This window comes from Falco rusticolus, chromosome 8, assembly GCF_015220075.1.
Source record: "Falco rusticolus isolate bFalRus1 chromosome 8, bFalRus1.pri, whole genome shotgun sequence".
Lineage (NCBI taxonomy): Eukaryota > Metazoa > Chordata > Aves > Falconiformes > Falconidae > Falco > Falco rusticolus.
Window position 1 is genome coordinate 44496326 of NC_051194.1, and position 20522 is coordinate 44516847.

Sequence of the window (20522 nt, forward strand, 5' to 3'; positions counted from 1 at the left end):
ATCTAATTCAAGCCCTACAACTCTTGAAAGTCTTTGAGCGGACAGTGATTGTTTCCCCAGGAAAGCCAGATAAAGATCTCTGTGTGCTGGCGTTTAAAGAGACTTCGGTGGCGGTGCGAATACAATTGAACTCAGCGACTGCGGGGAGGATCGAGTTACCTGGGCAAACAGCGCCGGAGGAGCAGAGCTAGCCGGCATCTGCCCGAAGGGGCACCCTCCGCCCGCCCCCCCCCAAGGCAGAGCTGGGCGTCCCCGTTTGGTACCGGGCCAAACAGGCCGGCTTGCACGATCGCGCTGGCCTGGGAGCAGATGGGGAAGCGGCGAGCAGAGCAGCGCGCTCCCAGGGCCCCCGGCGGAGGGCGGCGCTGAGCGGGCCCCGGGGGGGGGGGGGGGGGGCGCGTCGCCGTGCGGGGTCCCGCGGGCCGCTGCAGCAGGCGGTGGCGTTGGGCCGTGACCCAGATGTGCCCGGTGCCGGTTACCGGGGGAATCGCCTCGCACGTGGTCGAAGGCAGAGCGGGTTGGATTCTTCACTCGCACACGGGTGTATGTATCTGTGTGCACACACGGGTCGAAAAGTGAGGGACCAGAGCCCTCGGGGCCGAGCGGGGCGTTGTGGCAGGAGGTGGGCGAGGGGTGGATGCGGAGACCCGGTAACAGCGCCCCCGCTGCCGGGGAGCCCCCCGGCGCCGCCCTCGCCCCGGCCCAGGCCGGTCAGGCTCAGCAGGGCCGCGGGGCGCAGCATCCCGCCTCCAGGAGCACCATCAGGAGGGACTCCTCTCTTCATGTAAAGCAATTAGGTTTTTTACACCCGGCTCCCGCTAGGGAAGAGGAAACTTTTCCGCGCGGCTGCCGCTGCCGGTGTGCCCGCCTGCGGGAGCGCTGCCGCCGGTGGCACCGCGCCGTCCCGCCTCCCAGCACGGGGCGCGCTCGCCTGGCTCCGCGCCGGGAGCTCCAGGGGACGCGGGGTTAGCGCCGGCGGAGCGAAACGAAACCAGACCCAGCTACCAGAGGGGAAAATGCGCGGTTGTTTGCGGAGTCATATCGAGGGCATATCCCTCAGCCTCGGGAGGAGGGCGGGCGGAGGGAGGGAGCGGGGAGGAACCACCGACAATTACTCCAGGGAAGTTTTACGACTGGGGATCGACCAGCCCCGATCAGGTGAACTCGTTGTGCTCCTGTTACTTTGAGTCATTAAACACTATCAGCGGAATCCGGAGGCAAATTTCTCGGGCGATAACAAAAGACACATCGCCACTTTAGGGCTCTGCCACAAATCCTTAATTGCAATAAAAAAAAAAAAGGGGGGGTGGGGATTGGTGTCCAGCGTCTTGCACATCCAATGCGGGGGTCTCCAGGCGGTAAGGGGTCCTTTGATCAAGAAAATCCAATTATTTGTGTATATACATTTCCCACATAGTGATTACTTCATTAATTGTCCCGCCTTTATCTCCTCCCTTCCCATCCCCCCTAATAATCAGTTCTTTTATCCAGACCAACAAACACACCATAGGAGCTTTGTGGATTCAAAGGATTTGCTTTCGCTTCTGAAAGAGCCGCTATTCTTTGATGATTGGGTAGCGGCAAACTTCAAAGCCATAAATCTTCCCTCTGACTGGTTGGCGGCCCAGCAAAGTCCTTATCAAATTCTTGGAGGTGATCCTGGTGCAGTCAGACAGTCCGCGGAGATCGCGCGGCGCGGGGGGGGTGGGACAGCCACGGAGGCGAGCAGATCAGAGGGAAGGAGGGGGAGAGAGGGAGAGGCAGAAGGAAACTGGGCAGCTCCTCGTCTTCCCCTCGGCGTCCCCATGCCTCGGCGGTGCCCCGGCGCCTTCCTCTCGCCCCGAGCGCAGTAGCCATGGCCGCGGTGGCTGTCCTCCGGAACGACTCCCTCCAGGCTTTCCTCCAGGTCGGTACCCGCGCCCGGGGCTGGGGCGGCTCGCTCGGCGCCGCGTCCCACGGTGGCGACTCGTGCTGCGCGGGGGCGCCCGGCAACCGCCGCCTCCCTCCCGGGGCTTCACCGCGCGGGTGGCCCGGGAGCGGTCGGTGGGGACCCCCGCGGGGCCGAGGAGGCAGGGCTCGGGCTCCTCGGGCTGGCAGTTTCCCCCTCCCGCCGGGCGGCCGGCGGTAGCTCCGGGCTGGGGCTGCCCTCCGCCCGCAGCGGCCGCTTCCCCGGCGCCCCCAGCCCCGGCGGGGCCGGCGGCACCGTGCGCGGGCGGGACCGGGCGGGGGGCGGGGCGGGGGAGCCGGGCCTGTCCTGCCCGCTCGGCGCGCGCCGTTTGCGGTAAGTTTGCCGGGCGCGGGGGGAGCGGCGGGGCGCCCCCGGGAGCCCCCGGCCGCGCACGGGCGGGCGCGGCCGGGCGGAGGCGCAGGAAGTTTCCCGCGGGCGGCGAGTAACGCGCTCTCCTCCCTCCTTCCCCCCGCTCCGGCGCAGGACCGCACCCCCAGCGCCTCCCCAGACTTGGCCAAGCACTCGCCCCTGGCTCTTCTGGCCGCCACCTGTAGCCGGATCGGACAGCCGGGCGCGGCGCCCTCGGATTTCCTGCAGGTCTCTTACGACCCGACGCTGGGATCCCCCTCCAGGATCTTCCACCCGTGGAGCGGCGAGATGCCGGCGCACTCGCCGGGGGGGCTGCCGCCGCCGCACCCCAGCCTGGGGCTGACCCCTCAGAAGAACCACCTGCAGCCCTCCTTCGGGGGGGCGCACGAACTGCCCCTCACCCCCCCCGCGGACCCCTCCTACCCCTACGAGTTTTCCCCCGTCAAGATGCTGCCCTCCTCCATGGCCGCCCTGCCGTCCAGCTGCCCCCCCGCCTACGTCCCCTACGCCGCCCAGGCCGCCCTGCCGCCCGGCTACTCCAACCTGCTGCCGCCCGCGCAGCCCTGCCGGCAGCTCTCGCCCAACCCGCCGCCCGAGGACATCCCCTGGTGGAGCATCCAGCAGGCCGGCGCCCCGGGCGGCTGCGGCCACCGCTTCCCCGCGGCCGCGGCGCTGCCGCGGAGCCTGGTGCTGGGCCACTCGGACTTCGCTCAGTACCAGACGCAGATCGCCGCCCTGCTGCAGACCAAGTCTCCCCTGGCGGCCACGGCCAGGAGGTGCCGCCGCTGCCGCTGCCCCAACTGCCAGTCGGCCGCGGGCAGCGCCCCGGAGGCGGAGCCGGGCAAGAAGAAGCAGCACATCTGCCACATCCCCGGCTGCGGCAAGGTGTACGGCAAGACCTCGCACCTGAAGGCGCACCTGCGCTGGCACACGGGCGAGCGGCCCTTCGTCTGCAACTGGCTCTTCTGCGGGAAGAGCTTCACCCGCTCCGACGAGCTGCAGCGGCACCTGCGGACTCACACGGGCGAGAAGCGCTTCGTCTGCCCCGAGTGCGGGAAGCGCTTCATGCGCAGCGACCACCTGGCCAAGCACGTCAAGACCCACCAGAATAAGAAGCTGAAGGCGGCGGCGGACGGCGTCAAGCGGGAGGACAGCCGCGACCTGTGACCGCCGGGCGGCGGGGCGGCATCGGGACCGCCGGCGGACGCCGCCCCCGCGGGCCGGGCCGGGCCGAGCCGAGCCGCGCCGCGGCGGGGACCTGCGCTGAGGGGGCCGGCAGCCGGGCGCAGGGCGGCGGGAAGGGGGGGCCCGGCCCTCGGACTCGCGTCGGGCCCGGCGAGCGGGAGCTCGGCTGGGGGCGGTGCCGGGAGGAGCCGCGGCCCCTCAGGCCCAGGACCGGACGCTCGCAGGCCCCCGCGGCCGCCGCGGCTCGCCCCGCGCCCGGGCCGGGCGCCCTGCCCGCCCCCACGGCTGGGGGGAGGCTGCGGCCGCTGGGGCGGGAGCGGGGCCGCCGGGGGGGTCGGGGCTTGTGGGCGCCCGGGGAGGGGGCGGCCGTGCCGGGGCCCGGCCCTCGGCGCTTTCAGGGGAAAGGACTGAAGTTTTGTTGTACAGGTTATTTAATAGTTCTGTTTGAGTACGAGTGTCTCTCTCCTCGTCCTCGGCCCCGTGCGGGGCTCCAGCATGAGATATTTCTGTAAAGCGACCCGCGACTGCAGCGTGAAATAAACACGTTAACACCGGGGTCTGCAGGGACGGTCCCGCCGCGTCGGTTTCATTTGATCGTCCCCCGGGCTCTTCCCGCCCTCTCCGCGCGCGGCCGCCTCCTTCCCGCCATTTCCTGCTGAGGCGGCGGCCGCTGAGGTGGCGGCCCGGGCCCAGCTTCGTCGCCGCTGTCAAGTGGAGCTCAGCGCACGGCGACCAGGGAGCTGCTCATGGTAAACACGTTTACAATCCCTAGCTTCTTCGCACTGATGTTGGCCTGTTGGTTTGGGTTTGTTTGTCTTTTTTGAAATTATTTTCGTTTTGTTTCCTATGCGTGAAGCTGTGAGAGAAAAGGGAAGCGCATGGTGCCGGTGCTGGGAGTGAGCGTACAGGCCCGGTACTGCAGGCTGGGGAACGTGCTTGAGCAGAGGTGGGCAGTAGTGAAAGTTAATAATTCCCCCTTCTCGGAGAGGTCTAGGCCTGTGATAGCCAGCCATTACTGGCCCGAAGCTGCCTGTGGCTGGCACAGCCAAAACATGCTTTCCATATGCTAACTTCCTGTAAAAGTGCAGAATGTAAGGGGGAGATGCTTGTTATCCTCCCAGTGTGACAAAATGGCAGTTGCTTTCCTGCACAGGGGAAGGTATTTGGCACAAAACTGTGTTTACTTGGTAGGCAGTGACAGCTTGTAGGATTCCTTGTGTCTCACTGGGCACCATGTGAGTATGAGTTCAGGCACACATTCATTTTGGCAAATTTCTTTCAAAATAATGACCTTTTTTACTGTAGCTATCCCCTCTTTCTTTTTTTAACTGAAATTTGTATAGAACAAACAAATGAGGAACCCAATTAGTAATTTGCTAAATTTTGCATTTTAACATAGGGAATATGTTATTTGCTCCTCATGTTTTTACCACATCAACTTTACTTTCTGGTTAGCTAATGAGACAGCCAAATAAGAGTGCCATCAAAACTTCACTGGGACTAATCCGGAACCATTCAGACTCAAATGGGTTCCTCTGGTGGCAGCTGTCATACAAGCTTCGGCACAACCATAATGATAAAAATACACTTTGCCATGCACTTCTGAATCAGGGAAAGTGGCAGCTTGATAAATGTTTTTGTAATGACAGAACATGTAAAACTGATGTGTTTGTATGGATGTCAAATACTGCCAAGAATCTCAGGAAATAATGAGATGAGACAACAGCACCAGAACCCTCACATCTGAAATAATGAGAAGTTAACGGGCATTTACCATGGTACAGCTCCTCAACAATATTTCAATGTTTATGATTCTGAATTAATTTCCCACACCATATTCTTGGGGTCAATTTATTGAGTTAATAACCAAGCAATAATCTTCTTTACTACTGAAGAATCTTCTATAACTTGTCCTATTATAGGGAGCCTTGTGAGAAATGAGTTTAGCTTTCATTGGTTACCATTCCTTTACTAAAGTTTTAGGCTCTAGAAGCATGTTCTTGAAGGATATTGAGTAGAAGATACCTTTAGTGTTCCAGAGTGAGCAACAGCGATGCAGGAAATAACTGATGGACCTGATCCAGAAGTCCTTAGTCAAAAAAGGTCTTTGAGATGAAAGCGCAGACCATTTTACTCCTGACAGGATTTGAATATGTCATAAGGAGTAACATAATGTTTCTGCCTTTTGCAGTGTTTCATGGCTTACAGCAGCAACCTGCTTGCTTGCTGTCTTTGATACTAGGTTACGTTAAGAATGTAGAGTTACAGAATTTAGGAGTGCTTTTAAAAGAGAATTTGTTTCATTACATAGTCTTTCAATTCTGTGTTGGGATCAGACCTACTTAAAATGGACAGTAGCATAAAGTCCTTTTGTTGGTAGCAGTAGAGGAGAAACAACAGCATCCCAAAGTACGAAAGGTCCACTTACAGGACAGAGTAATGGACTGGGATGTTGCCACACAGTAATGGCTTTTCACTGCTAAGTAAGTGCCAAGATCAAGATTAAGTATCAATGTAAGCTGAAGCAATGTATTAGATGGTTTCTGGCACAAGTTTAGCCTGACTAGGAACTAGAGAACCATTTCTATTAGAGCAGATGCACCTAGCAGAAAATAGCCTGATAATTGTAGATACAACGATTTCTAAGCTGGACCATTATGGAAAGATTTTTCTTCAGTTGGGTGACAAACTGCACTTACCCAGCATCTATGTTGTCTAGTCTAGCCAGACTGTTTTGTGTTCTTACTCATTCCTCAAGACACAACTTGTACTGAAATAGCAAAAGTTTTACCACTCACTTAAGTGTGAGCCTGCAAGTAATTTAGGTTTTAAGCAAAAGACCATAGCCCAGGCAGTGCCAGCACCATGTCAAGGGGGTGGTGGTATCTGATTAAAAAAACAAACCAAAACAAAACCACAACCAGTGGCACATTGTAGCATATGCACCTTGTATAACATCTGTATAATAACTACATTTAAAGCATGAAAGTGCACAGGTTAAAAATATTACAGTCAAAATTAGTTAAATACTTGTCACGAGGGAGAGATGCATTTAAGTGAAAACCCACAATATCAAATGCTAATGAAAATAAATCTGTAAGAATAGTACCAAAAAAAAGAAGGGGGGCCCCCCAGAAAATTAGGGATTTATGACACAAGGTAAGTAAAAGTAACAGCTTAGAACATAATTTTTTTTAAATGAAACATTATTTCTCTCCAAAGCTTTTAAACAGTTCATTGCAAAAAGAAGGCATATCCATCATAGCTGTTTCATATTCATCTCTAAATAGCTAAATCATATGATAGCTTTTCAATTGAAATCGTTAAACTTTTATAGTAATATGGCATTTAAATACACATGTGACCTTTCTGATGTATGGGTACAGCGTTACAAAAATATATTGCTTACATCTCAAGAATTTATTTCTAGTTGGCAAATTGCACTCTATAATAAAATTAACTTTTAATTTTGCATTCATAAAATACATTTTACACTTTTAGCTGTTTCCAATCAACTAGAACAGCTGTTCATTTTATCAAATTAAATGATTAATATTCTTTTTAATTATACATTTTGAGTACATATGCTGCTCAAGGTCAATTCATTTCTGAATTTTAAATCTTAAATGTCATTGGTATAATAGACACATATATGAACTAATTCATCTTGTAGTTAATTCAAATTAATTAATCTTTAAAAAAAATGGGATATGGTTTAAAAACTTGAGATTTGGCATGTTTTCTGTGTTGAAAAGCGACTTTCACACTTGGACAAACTTTTAAGCAGAGAACATTTAACATTAAAACAACCAACACTGTTTTCCAGATAGTTTTGGGGTGTTTTGGGTTGGGGTTTTTTAATGTTTTGTTAATAAAATTATAAGGGACAAATGGATTAAGACTTGCATCCAGGAGAAGTTTGCAGGATTTACCTTTTGGTCCTAACTGACCAGGTTCTCACTGTAATACTCCCAAGAAATTTATGAAGTAATGTTTCATACCTCCTCACTACTATTACCGAAAAAGTAGGATAGAGGGGTTTTTTGAACTATATATTGGGAGGTGTCCTTCCTAAAACCATCGCCATGTAATTATTCCTTCCATACTAAATTACAGATGTAATTTTTAAAAGAAATATTTAATCTTAAATTATTTGCAGATTTTTTAGAGATTGCATTAAGTTTTAAAGTAACTACAACTTAACTATTTCAACTTGTGAATTCTCACCTGTATCTAACATCAGTCTTGAATACTGAAGAAATAGGCAATATAAAATGCTGATGTCTTGAAATCCTTAGACAAAAGATACATTTTATTGTTCAGTGATATTAAAGAATTTTAGCAGACCACTCAGAAGTTCATAGAGTAAATCCGTATCTCTGTGCAAGTAGACACACAATTATCAAGGCACTTTTAAATAAGCCTTGTAACATTTGATAGGTCTTGTCGGCTTACCCCCGCACTGAGTGGTGAGAACAAAAGTATTATGCCTAACTTATTGTCAGATCTTATGATTTGCTATAGAATCTTTTTTTTTTTTTTTCCCTCCAATTATTTTACACTTTTTATGAGATTTTTGTGAATCCTCTGGTAAAGATGTGGGGTATTCTGCTCTGACACATGATAGAGCCAACTCAAAGACCTCTTAGATTTTCCTGCCAAACTTTTTGAAAATACTTACCAAACAGGGTCCCCAAGTCTTTGAGACTAATGAACTTGAAAGCAATGCTGGTTCTCCAAAGGGATTGCCTGGCAGGTATCTTCAATAACTTTGTATTTAAACAGCGCCCAAGCCACCAAGGACCTGGAAGTGTTCGGCAACCAGCAAAGGGTCACAATTATCAGGTAAGTGTTAATGTGCAGCATAGAGAAGAAGGATCCAAGGCCCTGAGCTGATTGAATGAATAGTCTTGATCAGAAAAAATCAGCAGAAGTGTGTGTAATTCAAAGGGTCTTAAATTAAGTTTATGGTTATTATTCCCTGTTAATATTTACTCCCAACTAATTTCAAGTCATATAGGTGTATCACTATGGATAATGAAACCCAAAGAAAACATGTATTTTGACCTTGTGACTGTGACAAGTCACCGAGAGATTAGGGACAGTGAGATTTGGCCTTTAACCTGGAGGCCATTGATCCTGTTTTTCTTCTCATCATCTCTTAATTTTTTTGTTGTACACATTTACCTAGCTACACAAAAAATCCCAGCACGTCCCTGACCCAGGTCTGGTGATTACATCACTGCTTAGCCGTGTTAACAGGAGCCCAACCTAAGGCTGTGTACAAATCCTGTGTGCTCACTGAGAAAGTTACGCATACCCACTCATGGGGCGTGTAGGGGCATAGTAGGGGTCCATCCCCTTTGCAGGTGGCTATGCAGTGAATCTCATGCTGTGATGTATTGAAGGTAGCGGCCAGGAACTCTTGAAGAAGTGGCGAGTTCGCACTGAGGTGTGAACTGAGTTGCTGAACAATTAAAGTGCGCTCTTCAGTAGTGCAGAGGCCTTGTACAGAGTCTCTGTATAGGTTCAGATTTCACCATTAGTGGTAGTAAAGCTAGAATTTCCTTTCATCTAATCGAACTACCAAAGAAATCATAATAATCCAATGTATGATAGCTGAACCCCTTTTGCTCTGCCTAAGCAAGGAACACTTTACCAGTGTAGGAATATCATATACTAGAAGCCATGTGTGCATCACCATAGTGACCCTTCCTCTCCTGCCCTTCTGCCCCCCCCCCCCCCCAGAATAAAAACGAAGCTGTACCAGCAAAAGTGCTGTCTTGTCTGTCCTGCTGCATCTACAATAGAGTCTTCTGCTGGTGCAGATGTCTCAGCTAAGGGTTACAGTTTTTTCTCCCCTATGACTGGCACAATTGTGCCTGCAGCAGCATGTGAGTGAAGCCTGGTTTACTTCATCCTCAAGTGAGCACAGACGTCTTATGCTTTGGATTTAATTGTTCTTTCTAGCTTAACAATATAATGTAACCTTCACCTTAAGGTAGGAACTTCCATCTAGCTCATCTTAATCCCCCTTCTCTAGGGCATCAGTCACCAGCTTTTGCTAGCCATTGATGCCAATACTGAACAAGTAACTCACCTGAGGGAACATCGTAATTTGCCCTTCCTTTCAAGCTATCCTATCATAAAAGGCAATCTTTTTTACATTTGTAATTTTCTGAACCACAGTCTTTTACTGTCACAGTGACTGAGATGCCCTGAACAGAGTATTTCATCACCATAGCATTTAGTGTAGAGGAATGATGAACCACAAGGAGGAAAATGAAAAATAAGATATCCACGGTTTTTTAGAAGTTCCTTGTATTTAAAATGAAAAATAATACTCAAATGCTGTAAACTGTGATATTTTTCACAAGTTAAATGTTTCTTTTTTTTTATTTTATTTACGAATACCCACATTACCAGCTTCATCAGAAACAATAGTGTGTGCCCATGTTTTTGTATTTTTAAAAGGCAGGATTGTCTGCAAAAACAATATATTCCCATTATCCATAAGTCCCTGTTCTTATAGCAGTACTGAGCTGTTTAAACAAAGTTCCAGTATTAACCTATATACTACCCAAAAACATTTGTCATTTTCCTTTTTAACATGAACCAGCCATCACAGAGCACACTTTCAAAACAGGCTCTAATTACAAAGCAGGTTGAAAGAAATTTTATTAGACCAAAGCCCGTATCTTCACTTGGGGTCATATCCCACATGCTTTATTCAGGATCAGATGGTGTGCCTGTGATCTCCACATGCAGATCTCTCATCTGTGTGGAAAGGAGATGTCAGTCATATTGCCACATTCCCCCTTATTTTAGACAGCTCTCCACAAGTCTAGGATGCACATGTGAAGAAGAGAGAGGGAAATGTGTGCTATTCACTCATTAAAAATTAGACAGGAAAGATAACACAGCCTGAGAATGTCAGGTGGTCTCAGCTACCATATGTTAATCCCAAATGAGCATGGAAACCACTTCATTTCCTCCCCTCATATCTAAATAATTTGCTTTCCTTCTGACCAGCAATAGTGGTAGTGCGTTGTTTTTGTTGAACCCTGTGAAGAACAGCCAAACACTCGACATCTGCTTACTTCACACACTATAAAACTCTGCTTGTTCACCTTAGTAGCCCAGTATAGGAGGTCTATTTTTCTCAGCATTATCTGGTCCTTCAGCAGTGTGGCTCCACTGACTTCCTTCTGTTAATTTGCTCTGAAAGAACTGAAAGAAATAGTTTTAAGAAGGCAAAGATTACACTTTTATATTTTCCAAAATATTAACCAAATCTTCTTACGTGCCTACATGAGACCTAAGGCTATGTCTGAGCTTCTTAATAAAATGCTTGAATAAATTGTATAATGACACTGAGAAGCTACTTGCAAAGTACTGTAATCAAGGCTATGTTCAGTGCTTGAATAGTTAAGTTAGAGAGGCCAGAACCATGAGCAATCTCGTTAGGGGAAGCAGTTTCTCTGTAACACTATTTAAAACTGGCCAGAGCAGCTCAGTTAATGCATGTAAACACTGGAACTGTAACTCTGATACTCCAATGGGATCTTGAATATACACATAACAACACTAAACATGCTCAGCACATCCTGGCAGCCTACAGGGAAGTGTTTTTCTCTAATCAGAGGAAAATCTTGTAAAAGTTTTTCCCACAAGGGAAAAAAAGAGGTTCATGGATCTGAAGATCATTACTCATGATACACAAGACAAAGCAGCTAGGGAACCTTTCCTGTTCAGGGGCCACATTTGCTTAGGCTCACAAATATCAACACCAAGAAAGAGTCCTAGTTCCCTTCTCTGTGAATGCAAAGGGGAGACACAAGACGCAAGAATTTTTAGAAGCCTTTAGCTGATTCACTTCCCCTAGTTTCTGTACCCAACTCATGGGAGTTTGTGATACAGCCCCAAAGTTCTCTGCAGGGTGTTCCAGTATGCAGCTGTTGCGTTGCCTTCATGGAGCTGGCTTTCTCCCCTGTGCCCAAAAAAAGAAATCACTGCACAATTACACTATTCTTGAAATAGTATGCATGAAGAAAGCTTCCTAAGCTAAATACAGTGATTGCAGAATACTGAAATCACTGAGACTTAAATGTGGGAATTACCATCTAGTTTTACCATGCAATTATTTTTCTCATTAGAACCACAGTCTTAATCAGCTAAGAAATATTAAATATTAAACAGCCACTAAAGCAGAATAGTATGTTACATTAAAATAATTCTTTATAAAGTGCCTAAGTACATTAGAACCTCATTTGTCTTTTTATTATATGCACTCATTCATCCTAGACTTAATTTAAAATAGGTGTCAGGTGTCAGCTATAATACTCAGATATGGATTCTGATCTAGATGTTAGAACCTCTGCCACTTACTGAGCATGTTCAAGAAAGGAGAAGGAGGAAGGTAAGTTTAGGCCTGTTTTTAATAAGCTACAGCAATTAGATATTTTCAGTACTCTGAATTATGTATCAGAATTATACAATTATTTGGTTTGTTCTGTTGCTTTTCAATACACTTGAGAACCAGCTCCTAATTAAGATACACACACTATCAAAGATGAAAAACTGAGATGGTGGTAAAAACAATTAGAATGATGATGTAGGCTTAGATTCCCCGTGGTTTTTGTACAGATCTGCAAGGAAGCTTGGGGTATGGGCACATGGAATTTGCCAGAAACAGCAGCAGTACTTGTGTGCCCTACAGGGATGTGAGCCACCCCAGAGCAGGTAGGATGCTCTGGGATGCGGCCCTATTTTCCCTGAGCTGACAGGATACTCTGACAACAGGATCGTTATCCTTAAAGGGAACTGCTATTGCCTCTGGGTAAGTTGTTGTTCCTCTTTGCACAACTTCTTCTGCGTTGCAATAGTCTAGGGATGCTGCAGTCCTCATCCTGCTCCCATGGCCAGACTGTTAAATCACAGCAGAGCCTCTACCTGTGGAGCGTATGCCAATTGTATGTTAATTATTTGTTATTTCAGTTTTGAACACCTTCCTTCCTATTTAAAAGGTGTAAGAAGAAACCACAGCATACAACAAAGCACATTTTATAAAATAGAATAAATGATCCAACCAAAATTACCTCCAATTATAGGCATGCCTCACCCCTTTAAAACTAATAGACTATGTAATCTACCATCTTTAATATGTCCTGGATGTATTGCTCTTGATCTCAAAAGCAGCAAGAGCAGTCTCTCTCATGAAATCCTACTGCAGAAATGACTGAGTTCCTACCACCTCAATGCCACATGAAAAACCTTAATCAAAGCAGGCAAACCTCTTGACTTGCTGCTGATTCCACAGCACTTTTTTATAGTGATATCACTTTTATCTATCATCATTTATTCAAAAAAGTAAATCAAAAGCATAAAATAGTCTCATCTGAATTTTTGCCCGCAGGATATAGCCTTCTTGTTGGTTAAGCCATGAAGTCTTACATCAGTCAGAGACAAACTTAAGTGGCCAACCTGACTTTCTGTTCTTCTTTTCCATGTATAGAAGTTTCTTATGCACAAGTTAAAATCTGGTATCAAAATCAGAATTTTTAAAAAGATTTGTCACCAGCAGTCCAGCTGACAAAAAAGAATACTTGTTTTTAGAACGGTGCAACATTTTTTCAAATGCTGATCAGAAAGCAAATCGTCTATTAATCCTAACCAAGTAATGTGAATATATCACTAATGCCTGTTAGTGAGATGCATTTAGAGCTATATTAATGATGATTAATACCAAGGATTTTTACAATTTGAATCCCACATGTAAATTCTAACATTTGTGTGTGTGAAGTCACACTTTTCTCACATTTTTATTTTTACCAAACTTATTTAAAATAAGTCATTAGGAAATCACTTTGAACTTGACTGCAATAAGCAACACTTCAGCTGAAAGTGTTCACAGAAAGATGGGGGGGCAGCCCTAAGGACCCACCCAGGGATAGGTGGCATGTTAGTTAACACGGCTAGCACCCAGAAGTTTTTGTGGCCTGTGGCAACAGAACAGCATAGTTAGGACCTTCAGGCCTCAGTGATTAGGTTTTTATTAACACCTCTCCACCAAGATGCAGCTTTTTCCAACTTCTTAGGAGGGCTCTGGTTCATGCCTCTGGGGTCAGAGTATTTTGCCCACTCCACCATAATGTTCTCAGTGTCCCAGCTACATCTGTTTGAAATCATTTCAGTGCCTTTGGGAGCATGTGTGTGTTAAGGCCTTAAGGGAGCTGCAGAACTGCACATGCCCCAGGAGCCAACCAGATAACCAGTAGAGACTTCCAGAATGCAGGAGTCGTCCCTGCTACACACGGCTTCCCTTGGCAAGCAGGAACAGAGAAGCTTGAAATGGTTTACTCGGGGGAAATGGTAAACATAATGGAGATGCATAACTACTGTGAGCCAGACCAAAGGTCTGTTTAACCTAGGAGCCTGTTTTCCAGTAACAGATGCTTAAGGAAAGTGGATTAAACACAAGGCATATATAAAACAGATATTCCCCTTGGCATGGCCCCGCAGCTTATGGGGAACAGCGCTTCAGAAACTTCCTGAGCTGGAATCACATTTCGTTTGTTGTGTTTAATAGTCGCAGATAGGCCGATCCATCACAGATCTGGCTCATCCCTTTGTGACTGGATTTACACTCTGAGGGTCTGCAACGGCTTTTGATAGCCGTTTGCGCGGCTGGATTATACCCGCCCTGAAAGGAGGCTTCGGCACCATTCCGGCCTCCCCTGGGTGCCCCGTAACGCCGAGGGATGGCGCAGAGCGGCGCCTTTTCCCAGTGCCGCGGTCACCCCCAGCGCCCGGGCCCGTACGGCGCCCCGAGGCCCGCATCCGCGGCTCCCCCCCCGGCCTGGCCCTTTCCGGCCGCAGGAGCCGCGCGGCACCAGCCCTCGGCACCCACCGCCAGCGGGTCCGCGCCCCCGGCGGGACGGCGGCAGGTCCGGCCGCCAGCGCAGCCCCCGGCGCCCCCCGCCGAGCTCTGTGCCTGGGGGCGGCACCGGCCCGCCCGCCTGCCTGCCCCAGGGCCCGGCCCGGCTGGAGGCAGGTACCTGACGTGTCGCTGGCCCAGCTGGTCGCCCGGCGTTTGGCGGTGGGGTGACGCGACCCCCGGGGCAGCGGGGGCGCTGCCACTGGAGCGGGGGGCGGGGCGCCGTCGGGCACCTGCTCTGGGGCGGAGGGTGGCAGTGGGGACTCGAGAAAATAAACCTGATGGGAATTACTGGCATATTTCAAGCCTTTTTTTTGCGGCAAATTGAAACTTTCATGGGAGCATAGGTCCAAGTTCCCCTACGTTTTGTTTCTTTTTTTTAAAAAAACCTCACTTGGTATAGACACTCCTAAGCTTTTATTTCTGTACCATGGCTTGTTCATCTTTCACTTGATTCTTTAAATCAATTTGGTGACCCAGAACCTCCTCTGCTTGGCTGTGGGACCCATTGAGAGTGGGGACTCCTTAGAGTACCCTTGGGATTTTCCCAGAGGGGCTCCTCATCTCATCTGGATCACTGCAGGAGCAGACAAGGACTCCATCCTACTGAGCGGCAGGTATTATCTTTATTCGAATATAGTATTTGGGAATATTTCTGGTTTTGGGGACCGGTCCGTTTGTAAAACTATCTGTAAGACATAAGACTGTTAAATACTTATGCAGGATGGCGTATGCCGGGTAGCTAGCACCGCAGGTATACATTTGATTTGGTGTTTGTTTCGATATTAAGTTAATATCAGGAATTTGTGTTTTAGTCTGAAGGCTAAATACATTTGATGATTTGGAGCCAATCCATATACATAGGATTGATAATCATAGGACTGATATTGTTTTACTTATTTTATGTTGTAAATGTAAAAGCATTTCTGTATCAGGTGTGATATGAGTGTGGGTGTGTGAATACTGTCTTAAGCATCCGAAGGGTGAGTGTAAACCTCTACACATTTTAAAGTGTATATGGTGTAAAGAAATATTGTATATACGGTGGGGGCAAGAAATCTAATGTCCCAATTGTAAGGTTTGGACACTTTGGGGTAAGGAAGAGAAAGCTGTAAGTGAGATTAAAGTGATTTGTGGTTGGGGTAACAGTTAAGGTGTTATGGGGGGGAAACAGAGCGGTGGAATATTAAGAAAGAGCCCTTTAGGATGTTTTTTGAGCCATTGGAAGGAAATAGGAGGGCAACCTGGAGGATGCGTAAATATGAAAACCCTGATCAAGTATTTTAATCAGTGGTGGCCTCTATATAAGTTAGGAGGTGGGGAAAAGTGGCCCTTAAATGGGACACTGAATTATAATACTTTGTTGCAATTAATGTTATTCTTAAGATGGGAAGGAAAATGGGATGAAGTAATGTATGCAGACATGTTTTTCACTCTGAGGAATCACTCGGAGTGGCAAAAGGGTTGTGGCATTAACTTAGCTCCACAAGACCCTCTAGTGTTAGCAATAGAGAAGGATCAGAAGGGTAGCACAGGAAAAATGAAGAGGTGCTGTTCGGCATGTAGTATTAGGCAGAGATGTATAAAATTGATGAACTGGAGGAAAGGATGGAGGATTTTGGTTTTGCTCCACCCCTGCCTCTGGTACAACCAGATAGTAATGTAAGTGAAGAAGTAGGTATTGAAGGAGCAAGTAGTGAATCGAGCTCAAAGGATTTAGGTTTTACTCCAATAACCTTTGGAAGATGCCGACAGTTCGTGATACACAGATGGAAGTACTTTTGTGAAACAAGGACAGCGTAAAGCAGGATATGCAACCACAACCGTTCGACAGGTAATTGAATCTAAATCATTACCTCCCGGAACCTCAGCTCAGAAGGCGGAGATTATTGCCTTCACCCGGGCATTGGAACTGGCCAGAGGGAAAAAGATAAATATTTGGACAGACTCCAAATATGCATTTGGAGTAGTCCATGCACATGGGGCAATTTGGAAAGAACAAGAACTATTGACTGCACAGGGAAAACAGATAAAGCATGCAGAAGAGATCTTGAAATTACTAGAAGCTGTAAAACATCCTGAAAAGGTTGCTATTATGCATTGCCAGGGACATCAGAGAGGAAACACGGATTTGGAAATTGGAAATCACTTAGCCGACCATGAAGCTAAACGAGCGGCAGAGGAGGTGGGAAAAGAGGAATTATCCTTCATACCAGACAGTAAAATCCAAACTATAAGTACAGATCACGAACCAAATTGTTCTAAGGAAGAATTAAAGCTAGTTCAGGATATGAATGGTAAGGTAGAATCGAATGGGTGGGCCTATCTAGTGGATGGCTGTATGGTGATACCATCCAATTTGACATGGGCTATAGCTCTAACTGAACATAATAAGAGTCACTGGGGAGCTGATACGTTATATAAAAGTTTAAACCAGAAACTAATAGGGCACAGTTTATATACTACAATAAAACAGGTGTCTCAGCAATGTGAAATTTGTCTATGGTCTATGCAATAACCCCAGTGTAGCAAATAGGATAAAATTGGGAGTCATTAGCAGAGGGAATTATCCAGGACAGCAGTGGCAAGTTTAACTTTTCAGAACTCCCAAGAAAAAAGGGGTATCGATATTTATTAGTTATGACTGATACTTTTTCAGGTTGGCCAGAAGCCTTTCCTTGTGGAACAAATAAGGCAAAAGAGGTAATTAAAGGATTGTTGAACAAGATTATCCCCTGCTTTGGGGTCCCGTCAACAATCTCTTCTGATCGAGGCTCACACTTCTGTGCTAAAATAGCACAATAAGTGAGTGCAATACTAGGAATAGATTGGCAGTTACACACTCCTTATAGGCCCTAAGCAAGTGGACAAGTTGAAAAAATGAATCATTTAATCAAACAACAAATAGCTAAAATAGGACAAGAGACAAATTTAACTAGGCCACAATCTCTTCCCTTGGCATTTTTAAGAACACGAACCAAACCTAGAACGAAGGAAAATTTGAGCCCTTTTGAGATATTATACAGGAGGCCATACCAATTACAATTTGCGGGAGAAGATTTAATTCAGTTAGGGGAAGGATATTTATGTGAATATATGAAGGCCCTCCAGAGACAATTGCAAAATATAAATAAACAAGTTTTGGGGACTAGGGCCAGAGGATTAGACCAACCAACTCATTCTTTTAAACCTGGTGACTATGTATATGTAAAGACTTTTTCAGGAAAACCTTTGGAAGAAAAGTGTGAAGGACCCTATCAAGTACTGCTGATGACCTTTACTGCCATCAAGATAAGAGAACAACCAGCCTGGATTCACTACTCGCGGATAAAGAAGGCTCCTGAGAAATCATGGGCCATCATCCCGGCAGGACCCACAGGACTACAGTTCTTCAGATCATGACTATAATAGGACTGTTGCCCCATTTGAATTTAACCTTATGGAACAAAAATGGACATTTATCATTGGTACAAAGTATCTCTCAGGCTTTGAATAAGACTGACTCTTGGATATGTACTTGTATGCCTGAACATGGGGGAAAAGGTGTATCGTTGATTGGAATCTCATTGCCTAGGAATCAATCGTGGATAAATCTTTGGGAAAACACTGCTTGGAATACTGAAAATGATGAAATTCTAAAATTGGAGATAGATAGTCCTGAGATTCAGGAATCATACTATATGTGTGTACAAAGATGTAATCCACCCAGAGGACAAGGAAAATTAGATTGTAATCCTGTAACTTATGTAGGGAATCAAATGGTCTGCAATACAACTTTAGATATTGGTACCTCACTTTTTGTTAATTCTACAGTTTGGCCAGTACTGGAAGGAAAAGGATGGTACTGGCTGTGCAATGATATGGCTTGAAAAGTTTTACCAAAAAATTGGATGGGGACATGTACATTGGGAGCGGTAGTTCCTAATATGACTTTGCATGATTCCTTATCAAAAGGGTACCTGAGAAATCATGTTCGGAAAGTTAGACAAGATGTTGAAAACCCCCTGATAAAAAGACCAAGTGCTTTTCATAGCTTTGCCCAATGGTTTATCCCATGGTTGGGAGTAAGTGAGTTGGAAAAGGCCATAGTTAATATATCAGCAATAATAGAAAACTTAGAAGATAAAACAATTGATGCAATAAAGGCTCAACAAATAGAAGTATCTAGTTTGTCACAAGTAGTATTACAAAATAGAATGCCTTTAGATTTATTATTAGCAGCTCAGGGAGGAGTGTGTACAATTATTAATACTAGTTGTTGCATGTACATAGATCAAAGTGGAAAGGTTTCCACTGACTTAGAGGAAATATGGAAACAGACGAGGGTTTTGCATGAAATTGCAAAGATGATTTGTCATGGGATTTTAAGAAAATATGGAATAAACTAACCTTGTGGTTGCCTAACCTAGGATGGCTAAAACACACTTTTGCTAGAACAGTTATAGTAGTAATCTTAGGAATACTAATATGTGTATCACTTCGATGTTTCATTTGGTGTTGCTGAGGAATAATCATAGGGAATGATGATTTTCTGTAGTTGCAAAAGAATTTGCAAAAGTTACTAGAAAAGGGGGGAATGAATGATGAATTATGTGCCACTTACCTAAAGAATGATATACTTACGTTTATCTAAAAGTTGGGAAATGTCCAAAGACCCTTATTGTTGACATAAAGGATGTACTAATTGCTAAGTCCTTGGATTTTTGTTATCTTTAAGAAGGCCATCTGGTCCTAAGTTCTTGTTGTCTATGCAACGTGGCAAAGACAAGGACTTTAAATCATGGTCACCAGTTTAGCGAGGAACAGAGTCTGCGCAGAGGTAAGAGGTAAAAAGTTCACTGGAGGAAGACTGAAGATCTTCATCCTGAAGACACCCAGATGACCACTCCTCAAGGATATTGCGCAGGTGCAAGATATGTAAATGAGTTCCCAGAATTGTAATGAATATCTAAATTATTTCCTGGAAAATTAATGAATAGGTATGAGTAGTCTGTATAAAGAAGGGACTGAAAAGTCCCCTAGGTGTGCATGACTTTGGTGGAGCGATCCCCCATGCACCCAGCGCTGCCAAATAAAGATATCCTCAGCTCGCATATTGGTGACTGATTCTTTAAATCACACTGCAGTGTAAGCTCTAGCATTGCCTTATTTTGTTGTTTCTGAAGGTCGGGTATGTGCCAGTGTTTCCATTCAGAGCTGTGCTCCTCACAGCTTGTCCCTGGGTTGTAACATGTCACCATAGGCTGAAGTGTGCAAAGTCCAGAGAAGGTTTCCTCCTATTAGTGGAAAACTTAGAGGAGTTAAATAAAATATATGGGTTGACTGCTTTCCAGACCTTTTTGTATGCCTGTATAACATGAAAGCTGTAATTTCACAAGCAGAGAGTCCTGACTTTTACCCTGTCCCTTTATTGCACCATACAAAAAGGTGAAAATGGTTAAGATGTTAACATCTGAACAGTGATAGTCCTTCTGATACTTTATTTCTCTCAGGATAAATTTCCTAACATGTTTTTATGGTGTTACATATGTATTCCTAAGACAAAGTACAAGATCTGGTGAGTTTCCTGTACACTTCAGGTAACAGACGTTTGTTACTAGAGACATGGTTCAGCATTTGGAGTCTGTGCTACTTAGGCCAGGTTAAGCAGTTACTGCTCTTTTTCTTCCCTCCTTCTGCTTGAGCTGTACGTTTCCCCTCTTGAATTTGTAAACGAGATCCAGCTGGTGTGAGTCAACTGCAAAATAACCTACCTGGGGGAGCAGGAGGGAGTGCTGGGGCTGATCGGTTCCCAGGGCACAAAAAGTAACAGCAGGCGAGAATGAGGCGAGGGTAACTGTGGTACCTGTGCAGTGGTGCTGCTTGCTCTTAGGCTCTGGGAGGGGTCTTGTAGGATGGAAGTACAGGCGTTGTTACAGGCACCCATAGGGCAGTCTGTGAACTGCATATGCTGTGCTGGTGTGGTTACGTAAGTGGTCTTTTCCATCTATTGTCAGAAGAGTAAGTGGGATTGCATCTGGGGTGTTGATGAGATGTCTGAATTTGGGCCACTTCCTCAGGTGGTAGTGCTATTTTCTGCCTGTT

General features: G+C 46.5%; 1 protein-coding gene across 3 annotated transcripts; it reads left to right on the forward strand.

Annotated features, from left to right (window-relative positions):
- The first annotated feature begins 1315 nt into the window (after positions 1 to 1315).
- SP5 (Sp5 transcription factor) lies at positions 1316 to 19129 on the forward strand. Of its 3 annotated transcripts, XM_037398466.1 has the most exons (6): positions 1316 to 1906; positions 2432 to 4251; positions 8288 to 8347; positions 14919 to 15055; positions 16546 to 16623; positions 17652 to 19129. In XM_037398466.1, the coding sequence occupies exons 1-2, from the start codon at positions 1856 to 1858 to the stop codon at positions 3482 to 3484; spliced, it is 1104 nt and encodes a 367-aa protein (XP_037254363.1). In that variant the 5' UTR covers positions 1316 to 1855; the 3' UTR covers positions 3485 to 4251; positions 8288 to 8347; positions 14919 to 15055; positions 16546 to 16623; positions 17652 to 19129. The 3 variants fall into 3 exon arrangements, with proteins under 3 accessions (XP_037254363.1, XP_037254364.1, XP_037254365.1); XM_037398467.1 differs by lacking the exon at positions 16546 to 16623; XM_037398468.1 differs by lacking the exons at positions 14919 to 15055; positions 16546 to 16623.
- Positions 19130 to 20522: the final 1393 nt, after the last annotated feature.